The sequence below is a fragment of the Eumetopias jubatus genome, unplaced genomic scaffold, assembly GCF_037043125.1.
Source record: "Eumetopias jubatus isolate StellerSeaLion01/CBP00866 unplaced genomic scaffold, mEumJub1_p1.0 scaffold_2, whole genome shotgun sequence".
Taxonomy (NCBI): domain Eukaryota; kingdom Metazoa; phylum Chordata; class Mammalia; order Carnivora; family Otariidae; genus Eumetopias; species Eumetopias jubatus.
In genome coordinates, this window is record NW_028274808.1 from 82,835,605 (window position 1) to 82,849,348 (window position 13,744).

At 40.8% G+C, this 13,744-nt stretch overlaps 1 protein-coding gene across 1 annotated transcript in view; it reads left to right on the top strand.

Moving 5' to 3' along the window:
• The window catches only part of FREM3 (FRAS1 related extracellular matrix 3), an 84,040-nt gene that overhangs the window by 56,224 nt on the left and 14,072 nt on the right, over window positions 1–13,744 (top strand). The window contains 2 exon segments of the mRNA XM_028102222.2: window positions 836–961; window positions 12,222–12,473. Of these exon segments, the coding sequence (XP_027958023.2) occupies window positions 836–961; window positions 12,222–12,473 (378 nt within the window).

Below are 13,744 nucleotides of genomic sequence, written 5' to 3' on the forward strand. Positions count from 1 at the left end.
CACTTAAATTTCTATTTTTTTAAACAAACACATATATTTAATTGCACACTGCATGCTTAATGAAAAGCCTTGGAAAATGTTGAAAAAAAAAGAAAAATACTACATATAATTCCATCAACAAGAGATAACCAATATTCATATTCATATTTCAGTGAATGTTCTGATGATGTGTATACATGCATAAATATACACACATGTGCATGCATACAGATGCACACACACAGCTCGGTAAATTCCAATGGGAATGTTATTTTAAACATTAAGGGTAGGAGTATGTTAACAATACCAGAATTAAAAAGCCTAATAAAAAAATTAAGGGAGAACCAGTAACTTATTTTTCCCAAAATATTAATTGGCCAGTGTCTTCCACACAATATCTGCACAATAAGTGTTAAGTAAAATGTTCATGGAATAAATCAGGAAAAAGTTATTTCCACATTAATGTATTAGATTACTTGATCGTTAAAAGAATTTTTTAAAAAGTAAGCAGTAAAAGTAAAGCAAGGGTAGAAATGTGTGATCTCTATTTAGAAGACCTAAAATTTGATCTCAAAAAAAAAAAAAATAAAGACACAATTGCTGCAAGATTTTCCTTTCCATTTTAGTGCCAGCTTTTCTTTTTAACCTTTCAAAAGCCTCCTAAACCCAATTCCACTGCTTCTCCAGCTCCACTTAATAAGAAACATTTCCTATCCCCACTGTATCTCATATAGTTAATCATGTTAGGAAAATATAGGGGTCAAAGACTATGTACATTCCTACTCACGTTAAAATATCACCAATATCACCAGTCCATTTGAAGCCTTGCTGAAGTGTCTTCTACTGTCTTTTCTAGAATCAACAGTTTATATTCCAGAGGCAGAATACAAAATAGAGGAGAATGTTGGAGAGCTTTTGATTCCAGTAAGACGGTCTGGAGATGCTAGCCAAGAACTAACGGTCATTTGCTCTACACATGAAGGTAGGAGGCTTTGCAGAGTACTGACATCCAGGAATAAGATTCTTAGGACCGTGGGGCTACGGGGAGTAGCTGGGTGGTGAGCCAAGCGCTTGCAGAGGCCTGAACCCTGGATCAACCCTGGTCCATGCCCTGCTACCTGACAACCTTGCAACCACGTGCAGGTGCTCTAATTCTGGGGGATCTGGTCTCTTCAACCAAGGGTAAAATTTCACTGGAAACTGGGATAAAAACGTATGTTGAGACTACCTCATAAAGTTGTTTGAGGGTCAAATGAGACATGTGAAAATAGTTTTTATATGCTGGTAGAAAATATAAATAAGGGATTCTTACTTTTAATGGTCTGCACTGCACTTAAGAAACAAGGTAAAATAGTCTGTATGTACTACTCGGTCTCTTCTCCTCCCTCCCTACCCCCAACAATGAAAAATGCCCCCTAATCATGGGCCCTGGTGTCCTTACCCCTCAAAGCAATGTCCCGTTCTTTCTGACCTCTCCACTTCTATACAGTCAAAATTTAGCTGTCCTCTGTCCAATCCCTCGAGGTCATATGTTTTCACTCATTAGAACTATGTAATAGACAAAAACAATGGACCTATAAGAAGACCACCCAAATGAGAAGAAAAATAAGCTATAAAAGTAAACTACATTTTTCTACACTAACACCAATATTTCACCTCCAATACCAGATGTGTGCAGGTTTTTCCCATACCAAGCAATTCTCCAATTTCTGCACACACCAGCTGAGTGTCCTCAAATTCAATTCTGACACCATCTACCTGGAGATAACACAGACCCTACAGGGTAAGGTCTCCATCCCACAAGACCGCCTCCACTTCAGATACCTATTCCAAGTTTAGGTTGTCACTGTGTTTCTGACCTACTGGAGGTTCCCACTACCCCTGTTTGGGTTTGATAATTTTCTAGAATAGCCTACAGAACTCAGGAAGCCATTTACTTACTAGATTACAGGTTTGTTATAAAGGATACAACACAGGAACAACCAGATGGAAGAAAGGCCTAGGCAAGGTATGTGGAAAGGGGCACAGAGCTCCCTCATGCTCTCTGGGAGCATCCCCTTCCCAGCACCTAGAGGTGTTCAGCAACCCAGAAGCTTTCTGAACCCCTTTGGTTAGGCTTTTTTTCTGGAGGCTTCATCACATAGGCATGGTTGATTAAATCATCGGCCATTGGTGATTAAATCATCCCCCAGATCCCCTCCCCTCCCTGGAGGGTTAGGGAGTGAGGCAGAAAATCCTAACACTCTAATCACTGGTTGGTTTCCCTGGCAACCAGTGTCCCACCACCAATGCCATCTAGGAGGCCCCAGCACCAGTCATCTCATTAGCATGCAAAAAGACATATTGCTTCAAAGATTCTAAGGGTTTAAGGAGCTTATGTGCCAGGAAACAGGGACAGAAACCAAATATATATATTACTTATGTCCCAGGCTAATTTATTCAGAGCTTACTCTAGCTAGGGGGTCAGCCACCATCACTTGCACTTGGCAGAGACTCAAAGGCAGGCAGAGGAGTGGACTGCTTTATAATGGAAAAAAGGTAAGGTATACCCTGATTGGAGGCTGTTGGCCTAAGGAAGCTGGAGGCCTACGTGGTTGATTAGGGAAATATGTTTGGCTTTCTCTGGTTGGTCCTAAATTGGAAGCCAGGGCAAACATTAGAGAAGTTGGCAGTTATTAACTCCTGACCATTTGAGGCCAAATGTCACAGAGGTAGTGGTTTCACTTCCTAGATGGGTGGCTGCAGATGGTGTGTCAGATTTCTATTTTTATATATGGTCTGACCACTCTCCATTCATTTAGGCAATCTCTCCAAATCTATGCTCACACTTGCTAAACATCCAACAATGCACAGCACAGCCCCCACAATTAAGAATCACCTATCAAATCTATTAATAGTGCCAAGGTTGAGGAAAGGAACAAGAATAAATTCTCCTCTGCCCTGAGGACAAGGAATTTGGCAGGAAGCAGGTGAGTGCTTAAATTACCTCACTGAGTGCAGGTAATTTATTTTGAGATTTTCAAAGTCAACTACAAGGACAAGCTTCTGTAGCACATCTTCAAGATCTTCATGTTTGTTTTTGGCTTTATGTCCAGAGATGAACTGCCCTGTTCATTAAAGCCTGTTCTTTAACTAAGATTCACCTCTTGAAGGCATCAGACACTGCCAGCTACATGTAACTTACATTTTAACCTGGTGTTACCCCGTGCAGGAAGTGAAAAGCAAGGAGAAGAAATTACAAGGTGAGGCCGTCCTTGAGGTCTTCTTTGCCAAGTGATCCCTGGGAGGATGTGCTTCGCTCTCTCTTCCAAGTCCACACTGGGCTCTAGTTTAAGTCTTAGAATGAATGAGGACCTGGGCATGCAGGGGAGGGGCTGCAGCTTGGCAAAGAAGCTCATTCTCTGCTGTAAGCTTCCAGCTGGGCTTCTTCTGGTACCAGTGGCATATTCTCTGTCCACATGCATACTGTCTGGAAGATAAGGATTCTAGAGTTTACCAGATGTGAATGGGAGGAAAGAGGTGGTAAATAGCCCAACTTGGAAGATCAGTGGCAATTGCTAAAGGACCACCAAAGTCTGCCCATCCCTCTGCTTCTGGAAAGAGCTACATTGTAGAAAGATCAGCAGAACAAACTAGGAAGTTCAGAAGACTTGGCAATGAGTCAGTTAGGATAAAGGGATGCCTCCGCCCCACATGAGAGAAGCTACACCCAGATCTAGCTTCCCATAGAACTCCTCAATGGGACCCAACTTCCGATAAGGTCTCCAGGTTCAAGACTGATATTCCCAGAAAACTCCCTACTTAGCTGGGGACACACAATTCACACTACTCAGTACCTGAGTCTTGACCCACACAAAAGACAGTTCTCATGCTTTCAGTAAAAAATTAAAAAAAAAAAAAGTTTAAAAAGTATAACAGGGCCAGGGTCCTTCTCGGGAGCACAAAGCCAAGGCATTCATGGTCACACCCTGATTCTTGCACACCTCTATGGAATCACAAGTGACTGAGAACTTGTAAATTTTGTATGCACATTTGAGTGGCATTATGGTATTTATCCTCACCTAATCCCCACAGATACTTAAAAATCTCAGAGGGTGAGAGTTTAATTTGGTTATTTAAAGATTTATTTGTTTGTTTTTTAGAGAGAGAGAGAATGGGGGAAGGGGCAGAGGGAGAGGGAGAAAGAATCTTAAGCAGACTCCTCACTGAGTGCAGAGCCCAATGGGGGCTCAATCTCACAACCCCAAGATCACAACCTGAGCCAAAACCAAGAGTCTGACGCTTAACTGACTGTACCACACAGACACCCCTTAATTTGGTTATTTAAACTTTTATGGAGCTCTTATTAAAGTGAATCTTTACCAATTCTTATTTTCATGAGTAAAATAAGCATAAGCTATATGAACAGTTGAACGGAAAGCAAACTCATGCTTTGTACATTAGTAGTAATTCACAAATACTGACCACATATTACACCTACAGGTAGATGAAAGGAGTGACTAGTTTTATGTTGTGCTTTGATGGGGATGTCAAGGTCCCACCATTAACGTTCCAGTCTGCTATGCATTGCCTGTCCTTGCTACATGCCTATAATATCTATCATCAGTATTCTCAGACAATGACATGGGGGCATTGTATTTTAAAAAAAAAAAAATTGTTTGGGAGAAGAAGAGCTGGAGGGATTAACTCCCTCCATGATGAAGAACTATGACTCTCTAGAGAAATGTTTTAAGCTCAAGGATACTTTGGGAACAGATATGTGCAAGTCAGTTTTTGGCCCTGTTTTATTCTTAAGATAGATGTCGTTCATCTTTTTCTTTTCAATAGTCACTTCCTTGTTAGGAAACTGCTCTTATAGGAAAAAAACAGCTGATGAAGAGCAAACCACAGAACCTAAAACCAACAGTCCAGGAATGGTACTGAATCATCCTGTGGTTTTGGTCAGCCCCAAGTCAAATAGGTTGAGGTTTTTAAATGATCAACTTTATCCATTTGCTAAGGATTGTGTGGTGAACCACAAGCCATGGTCTAGCCCCACTTCTTTGATTGGGCTGGTTTTCCGGGTCATGTTAAAGAGGAGGTAGAAAGCAGATTATTCCGAGCAGGTTCCAAGCACATCCAAACAGAAGACTTTCTCTTTTCTTTTTTTTTATTAAAAAAAAATTCTGTGTCTATTTATTTGGTTGTAAGAGTGTATATAGGTTATGGAAGCTACACCTTGCATCTTGGAGGGTCCTTTAAATCATCTAGAAGGTCCTTGACTGGAGACTTGTGGAGGATAAACTTCAGTTTTTTGTTTATTGGAATATGTTTTTACTTTAAACTCAGTCTTGCAATTCTAGGTTGACAGTTACTTTCTCCCAGCATTTTGAAATTTCAGCATCTTCTACCTTCCACTGTTGTTGTTAAAAAGGCTGCCTGTGGTCTAAAGTCATCTTTCAGTGATCGGTCTTTTCTATGCGTTCTAGATCTTCTCACTTTTATTTGACTGAATCTGTGAACGATCTGAGGGCTTTACTTGAGGAGGCTTTCCTCCAAGGAAGAGTTGTGTTGCTTTTTCCAGGATTTCAGAGCAGTGCTGACCCAGAAACACTCCCGCTCCCCTGCATCCCCAGGCTTAATTGCAGAGTTTCAGACTCTGCTCCCTGGTGGAGCACCGCGTCCCCTGCAGGGCTGATGCTATACTTACTCTCGGGACCACACCGCTTCTAAGTGGAATTCCCTTCTCTAGCTTTATGGGATTTGGGGTTTAGGGGTTTTAGGATATTGTTTTTGTTTTATTCTGACCCTTGATGATTTTCATTATTCGTATGAGCACAGAAAAGCCAGAATAATATTTCTTCTGCATATGTTGTAGTGGGAGAGCCAAACTACTGGGGACAGTGTCCCAAAGGCTCTTCTAGACAGAGCTCCCGTGCCACTCCAGCCCAGCATTCCCCACCCTTCCTTTCTCTCCACTTGCTCCCCAACCTGTCCGAGTCACAGACCCTCCTGGGCATGACATGAACTGTGCCTGGGGCTTCTGACTAGGACCTGCTCCAACCAGGAGTCAAATGCTGTGCTTTTAAAGATGGGTGATTTCCTGTCTTGCTGCCCTATTTAAAATCTATACTAAAGGAAATTTGTATGTTTAAAAGAATTTATAATTAAGTAATATAATAACTAAAGATAATGTGGAGAAGTAAAACCTGCCCATCAGGAGACGTGTCTTTGACTCACAGATAAGTCACCGGGGCACTCCCTGCCTCAATTTTCTCATTGATAAAATGCCCTCGGCTACCTCATAAAGTTACCAAATACCATAATATAGTGATTCAGTTGCCCTTTAGTATAGTTTCTTTATAGGGCTTTCTCTGACTTTAAGTATGATCTATGATCTTTATAAAGCAAATGTACTATGTAGCCACAGAAACTGAGCCATATATACTCTCTGTAAAGAAACAATTTTTTTTTTTTTTTTTTTACTATAACTTCATAGATTCTCAGACTCCCAGTGATGTCTGAGATGGGCTTGGACCCGGGAAAATCTATGCCATCATCATCATGGATGCAGTGGCATGCTGGATCCAGCTAGAAACCACGGGTAAGAGTCAGTTGTGTATGTTGTCATCCCAAATCTAGGTCTGACTTCACATTCATAGTGAAACTGCCTGGTGGGAATATTTACATGACAAAAATCAGCAAAGACTACAGATCAGGGCGTTTGGGTATTTTGTTTATTTGGAGAGCCAGTTGTTTTTTGGTTTTTGGTTTTTGATTTTTTTTTTTATATTCAGTTAGCCACTTTATAGGACATCATTAGTTTTTGATGTAGGAGAGCCAGTTGTTAGATGTTACCAGCAAACCTTCCTGCTGGTGGTGGAGGGGAGAGGGTGGTTCTTAGGTTAGTATTAAATGAATCCTTGGGTCTAACCTTAATTTTGGAGAACTAAGCGATACTCACTAAGACAGTCCATCCTGCCTCATAATCTACCTCCACAAACAACAAGGGACATATTATATGAGAGCCTTCTCTAATGTTCCTTGCAAAAATGCTATAACACAACCACAGGCTAGTGGCCCTATAAGACTTGAGGCCCAGTTGCTAAAGCATCTTTTTGAAAACAACCTGGAACACCATTCATACTCTTTAGACATGCTTCACTATTACATAGGAGATATGCACAGACCATTGCCAAGAACCTGTTCTTATACCTCAGGTTATATTTAATGTTTTCAGAACACAATTTTCTCTCTTAAATCCTGGGAATTCTTAACTTGCTACCAATAAAACAGTGCTTTTTACTTAAACTAAAATAAATACCAGTATTCTCTGTTCTTGACTATTACATCATTGGTTTTCCAAACTAAAAGTTCCAGAATCCTAGGAAGAATGGACCATTTAGATAAACTAAATTTTTTTTATTAAATGATATGCAAATTAGACTCTTTTCTATCAACACTACGTGTTTTAAAATTTTTTGCTAGGGGCGCCTGGACAGCTGAGTCAGTTAAGGGACAGACTCTTGATTTCGGCTCAGGTCATGATCTCAGGGTCCTGGGACCGAGCCCCAGGGTTGGGCTCCACGCTCAGCAGGGAGTCTGCTTGAGGTTCTCTGTCTCCCTCTGCTCCTGCACCCGCATGTACACACGCTCTCTCTCTCTCCCTCCCTGTCTAAGAATAAATAAATAAACTTTTTTTAAAACTTGCTAAAAAAATGCTAAAATGTATTGTTTCACTTTTTGTTTTAGTAGAGTTCCACAGCCAAATGACTTTCAGTAAGAATTATATTTCAATCTTTCACTGAACCCAGAAAACTACGTAATTAAATGAATGTCTATTTCACCAAGTGGATCAGTCAGCTGAAAAAGTTGAACAGAAAAGGGGAAAATCCCAATCACTTTTGTTTTATGAACTATGATAAATCATTATTTGAACATTCACTAGACAAAATATATTGCAAAAGAGATTTAATAAAGATAGTTGCTATTTAATAAAGATAGCTGCTATTTAATAAAGATAGCATTAGATACTCACTATACAAGTCCAGTGTGTATCTGCTTTTGGTATTTATCCTGAGGTGCTAAATGTGCAGATTCTGATAAGGTTGTTTTCTCACATCAGCTGTCATATCAACATTCGGCAAGCCAGATGACTCGGGGGGAAAAAAGTGTATTCTCATGTATAATCCCTTTTAAACTTTGCACTCTTAAAAAAGCATCCCAAAGGTTGTTTGTTATCTAATCAGATTATTGTAAGAGTTATTGACCTTTTTCCGATTTTTTGTGTATATCCTGAAGCATAAGAAGTCTCCCCAACAGTGTGTCATCGGGTCCTGTGAGCTTTCTTTATTGGAGCCACTTACCTCTCTGTTTTGCTGGGGAGTGCCTCTCTTTAGCCCTTGCTGATGTCTCTGTCTCTGACATGCTAAGGGCCAACCTCTCCTTCCTGATTTGGCTCAGAGAGCTTTTCAATGCATAGATCTCACAGGACTGAAGCAGGAGGGAACGTCATGAAGGAATAAAATTCAAGGCACAGTCTGGCCCTGAAACTTGGCTAGCTGCCCCAGCAAATGCTCATCCCCCCCCATAGCTACCCAGGTCTAGCAGTTCTTGCCCTCCGCTTTTGTGAACAAGTTTTATTCTCATCAATCCCTCCAACTCTAACCTTTCCTTTAGGTTTCCAGAATAACAAAACAGTCCACCTGGTAATTCTAAAATTTGTTCTATTGAAAAATCATCCTGAAACATTTTGTGAGTTAGTGCCCCTCTGAACAAAACTTAGGAAGTCAATTTGGAAAGCATTTTTATTTTTTAGCAAGCTGTACATATACGTGCAACACATACCCATAGATATCAACTCATATTCACACTGATTCCCATTAGCAGGAGGACAGCGGACATTGGTGTTAGCCAGCATGTTATATGCAAATACCACAGCTACAAGCAAGAGAGACCCTTGCAAGACTAGAGTGTCAGTTCAGAAGTTCACTATCATATCCCCACTGCTTCTCATTAAGGAGAAGTGTAGTGGGAAATATTTAGGCTTTTCAAAAATTGCTTATTTAACATATTGAGTTATTTTACACAGTCTTTATTCTACCTAAATCTGGTCTGCCTAAAATATTTAAATTACTGTGACAATTTTTACTCTTTTAGCTCTCAATCTGTGTGTTATTTTTTTAATACTGCAAAAAAATGCACTGACTTGAACTATCGATGGGGATCATAAGATGGCACAGCTGCTATGGAAGACAGCACAGAGGTTGCTCAAAAAATTAAAAATAGGGGTGCCTGGGTGGCTCAGTCGTTTGGCTTCTGCCTTTGGCTCGGGTCATGGTCCCAGGGTCCTGCGATCGAGCCCCGCATCAGGCTCCCTCCTCGGCGGGAAGCCTGCTTCTCCCTCTCCCACTCCCCCTGCTTGTGTTCCTTCTCTCGCTGTGTCTCTCTCTGTCAAATAAATAGATAAAATCTTTAAAAAAATTAAAAAAAGAACTGCTATATGGTCCAGCAATCCCACCTCTGGGTATATATCCAAAGAAATTAAAAGCAAAGTTGAAGAGATATTTGCACACCCTTATTCATAGCAACATCATTCACAATAGCCAAGGTGAAGCAACCCAAGTATTCATGGACAAATGGACAAATGGATAGATAAACATACAATGGACTATTAGCCTTAAAAAAGAAGTAAATCCCCTCACATGCTACAACATCGATGAAACTTGAGGACATTGTGCTCAATGAAACAAGCCAGTCACAAAAAAAGACAAATATTATATAATTCCACTTACATAAAGTACCTGGAGTTGAGGAATGCATGGTGGTTGCCAGAGACTGGGGGCAGGGTGGAGGGGAGGAAATGGAGAGTTGTTATTATTTAATGAGCATAGAGTTTCCCTTTTGCAAGATGAAAAAAGTTGTGGATGTCTATTTCACAACTATGTGAACAGATGACACTACTGATATGTACACCTTAAAAATGGTCAAAATGGTAAATTTTAGGTTATGTTTCTTTTACAATAATAAAAACATCACACTAATTCCCAGGAATCCTATTCCTAAGTATTTACTCAAGAGAAATAAATTATATATCCACTCAAAGACCTGTACTAGAATATTCATGGCAGCATTATTCAGAATAGCTAAAAACTGAAAACAACCTGAATTATCAACTGGTAAATGGAAAAATAAATTTTAGTATAGCCATACAATGGAGAATACTATTCAGCAATACAAAGGGAAGAAAAACCCTGATGCATCTCGAAGGCATTGTGCTAAATGAGAGAAATCAGACCTAGAAGAGTAAGAACTGTATATTTCATGTATGTGAAATTCTCACAAAGGCAAGTAAATCTGTAGTGACAAGACAGATTAGTGGTTTCCAGGGCTGGGAGACAGAATGGGAGAAGTATTGCAAGGGGTATACGTCAACTTCTTGGGGTGGATAAAAATGTTCTCTGTTTTGTCTGTGGTATAGTTTACATGACTGTATACATTTGTCAAAACTCATCAAATAGTGGGTGTAAATTTGTGAATGTTAATGTATGTAAATTATTATAATAAAATTTAAAACACACTACATCCAAACTGAAATCTTCCCATCAATCCTGTACTTCTTGTAAAGTAACAGGTACTTTTGTGGCTGCATTTCAGTGCCATGCAAAGACCTCTAGTCAGGGTGTGGGCGTCGGATTGCTCGCTGCCGCTTGCAGCTCCGCCGCGGTGGGAAGGGCAGGGCAGGGCAGGAAAACACCTGCACCATGACCACGGCCCGGTTCTCTGGTCCGCATCTCTCTGCACTTCAGTTTTCCCATCTGTAACATGAACAAATTGAGCCAAACCAGTCCTAGTGTCTTACGATCCTTCAGTTTATTTAGCCCCTAATCCAAACAGACCTTATTCAATATATACTCTGTTTAGAGACCACTAACTGTGGATCGTGTCAAAAAAAAAAAAAAGAAAAACAGGGTCCAGGGGCGCCTGGGTGGCTCAGATGGTTAAGCATCTGCCTTTAGCTCAGGTCATGATCCCAGGGTCCTGGGATCAGCCCTGCATCAGGCTCCCTGCTCAGTGGGGAGTCTGCTTCTCCCTCTCCCTCTGCTTGCTGCTCCCCCTGCTTGTACTCTCTCTCTGTGTCTGTCAAAATAAAAAAAAAATCTTTAGAAAAAAAAAAACAGGGTCTGTTCTGAAAGCCTTCTAATTACAATATTAATATCTGTGACTGTCAGAGATAAGTGTGATTTATAATTCATACAGCCTTGTGCTCAATGCTATTGCCTCAAAACAGTTTGAAGAACCAGTGGTGGGTGTTGGTGGGAATGCAAGCTGGTGCAGCCACTCTGGAAAACAGTAAGGAGGTTCCTCAAACAGTTGAAAATAGAGCTACCCTACGATCCAGCAATTGCACTACTGGGTATTTACCCCAAAGATACAAATGTAGGGATCCAAAGGGGTACGTGCACCCCCATGTTTAGAGCAGCAATGTCCACAATAGCCAAACTGTGGAAAGAGCCAAGATGTCCATCGACAGATGAAGGGATAAAGAAGAGGTGGTGTATGTATATACACACACACACACACACACACACACACACACACACACAATGGAATATTATGCAGCCATCAAAAGGAATGAGATCTTGCCATTTGCAACGACATGGATGGAACTGGAGGGTGTTATGCTGAGTGAAATAAGTCCATCAGAGAAAGACATGTATCATATGACCTCACTGATATGAGGAATTCTTAATCTCAGGAAACAAACTAAGGGATGCTGGAGTGGTGGGGGTGGGAGGGATGGGGTGGCTGGGTGATAGACATTGGGGAGGGTATGTGCTACGGTGAGCGCTGTGAATTGTGCAAGACTGCTGAATCACAGATCTGTACTTCTGAAACAAATAATGCAATATATGTTAAGGAAAAAAAAAAGAAGAAGATAGCAGGAGGGGAAGAATGAAGGGGGGGAATCGGAGGGGGAGACGAACCATGAGAGACGGTGGACTCTGAAAAACAAACTGAGGGTTCTAGAGGGGAGGGGGGTGGGGGGATGGGTTAGCCTGGTGATGGGTATTAAAGAGGGCACGTTCTGCGTGGAGCACTGGGTGTTATACGCAAACAATGAATCACGGAACACTACATCCAAAACTAATGATATAATGTATGGTGATTAACATAACAATAAAAAAATTTAAAGAAAAAAAAACAGTGCTGGGAGCATAGGTTTCTTCTCACCTTCTCTGTTCCATCTTATATTCCTATAGGTTTTGCCACAGGCTCCATTCCTTCAACAGCATTATCTTTCTCTGACTACATCTCACGTCCAGAAGACCACAGCAGCATCCTCCACTTTGACAAGGACGAGGCTGAGAAGAGCTGCCGGGTGTTGATCATCGATGACTCCTTCTACGAAAAGGAGGAATTCTTTAGCGTTTCCCTGAGCCTGCCAGTAGGAGGGCGACTGGGAGCCCAGTTCCCCACCACCAGGGTGCTTATCCTGGCTGATCGTGGTGATGGTAAGTCCATTTCCTGCTTTCAACTCTTGGCATTAACTGTCTTCTTCTTGCAGTGTCCTTCAACAGTCGAGAGACAAATCTCCCTTTAATTATCCGTTAAAGGAATAACGGGTGTTCCTCTTTCTCCAAAGGCTGTGCGTGGCTTGTCAAATGCATAGATATCACCAACACCAAAAACAAAATAGCAATTCAGGGAGATAAAATATTTGTGTATGACTTACTTAAAAAAAAAATAACCTAAAGAAGTGACCTAAGACTTAAAAAGAAGCCAAGAAGAGGACCAAAATTAAGTATCAAGCCCAGTATGATTTTCCTCGGTCTCCACTGCCCTTTCTACAAGAGGCACTTTCCCAAAAAGAGAAAATGTGGGTCAAGCCAGGGGCAAGATCAGACTAGTTTATTACTAGTCTCAGACTGCTTCATCTCTCAAACGTGCCCCCATCAGGATTTGAGTGGCTGTGAGTTGCCGTGTTCAGATCTAGGCAAGATTAGACTGGCTGCTACCACAGACCCAAAATCAGGGTGACTGCTTTATGGCTACGCACAGAGCTTCCATGAAACCGAGAACGGTGCCAAGAGATAAACAGAGTCGGGGCTGGAGAGTGCACACACTCTAGCTGGTATGGCAGATGTGCTCCACGTTCTGGGGGATGTGATGTTTTTCTAGCAACCATAGAACAAAGGAAGATATGAGTGAAATTAAAAGTGGGTTTATTTGTTGATGTTGCGCCCTGTGGACAAAATCTCAGAGTTGTACAATAGACCAGTTTTGCTCCATTAAAAAGAAAAAAAAATCATCCTGGACTAAGTTCCATTCCAAAACGTATCACATATCAAGGGCTAAGAATAAGTATAGACCCTGAGCTCTAGGCTTCCTTCATTGTATACTTTTCTTTTCAAAAATTTCCCCATTAAAATTAAGAGAATGATTGTTTTCCTCAAATATGCGTATGCTTTTTCACTGTATGGAAATTTAGAATTTGTATTATCTCCTCTGCTAAGCCAAAGAGTTATTAGGAAGTGTCTACTAAGAATATCAATATTGATTATCCAATTTTTCTGGAAAAAGTAATGTTATTCATAGTCTTACATATAAATTATCTGTTGTCTTCCCAACAGAAGAGAAGGAAAATCTGAGTAAATTTACCTGTTTGAGACTCCAGAAAAATCTAATACCTCAAAGTCTATTTGATAAATATGAAGAGTCAGTAAAAAATGGGAACTGTCTGAAAGGAAAGAATGATAATATGGTGTTTGTGGTTTCTGAAGCT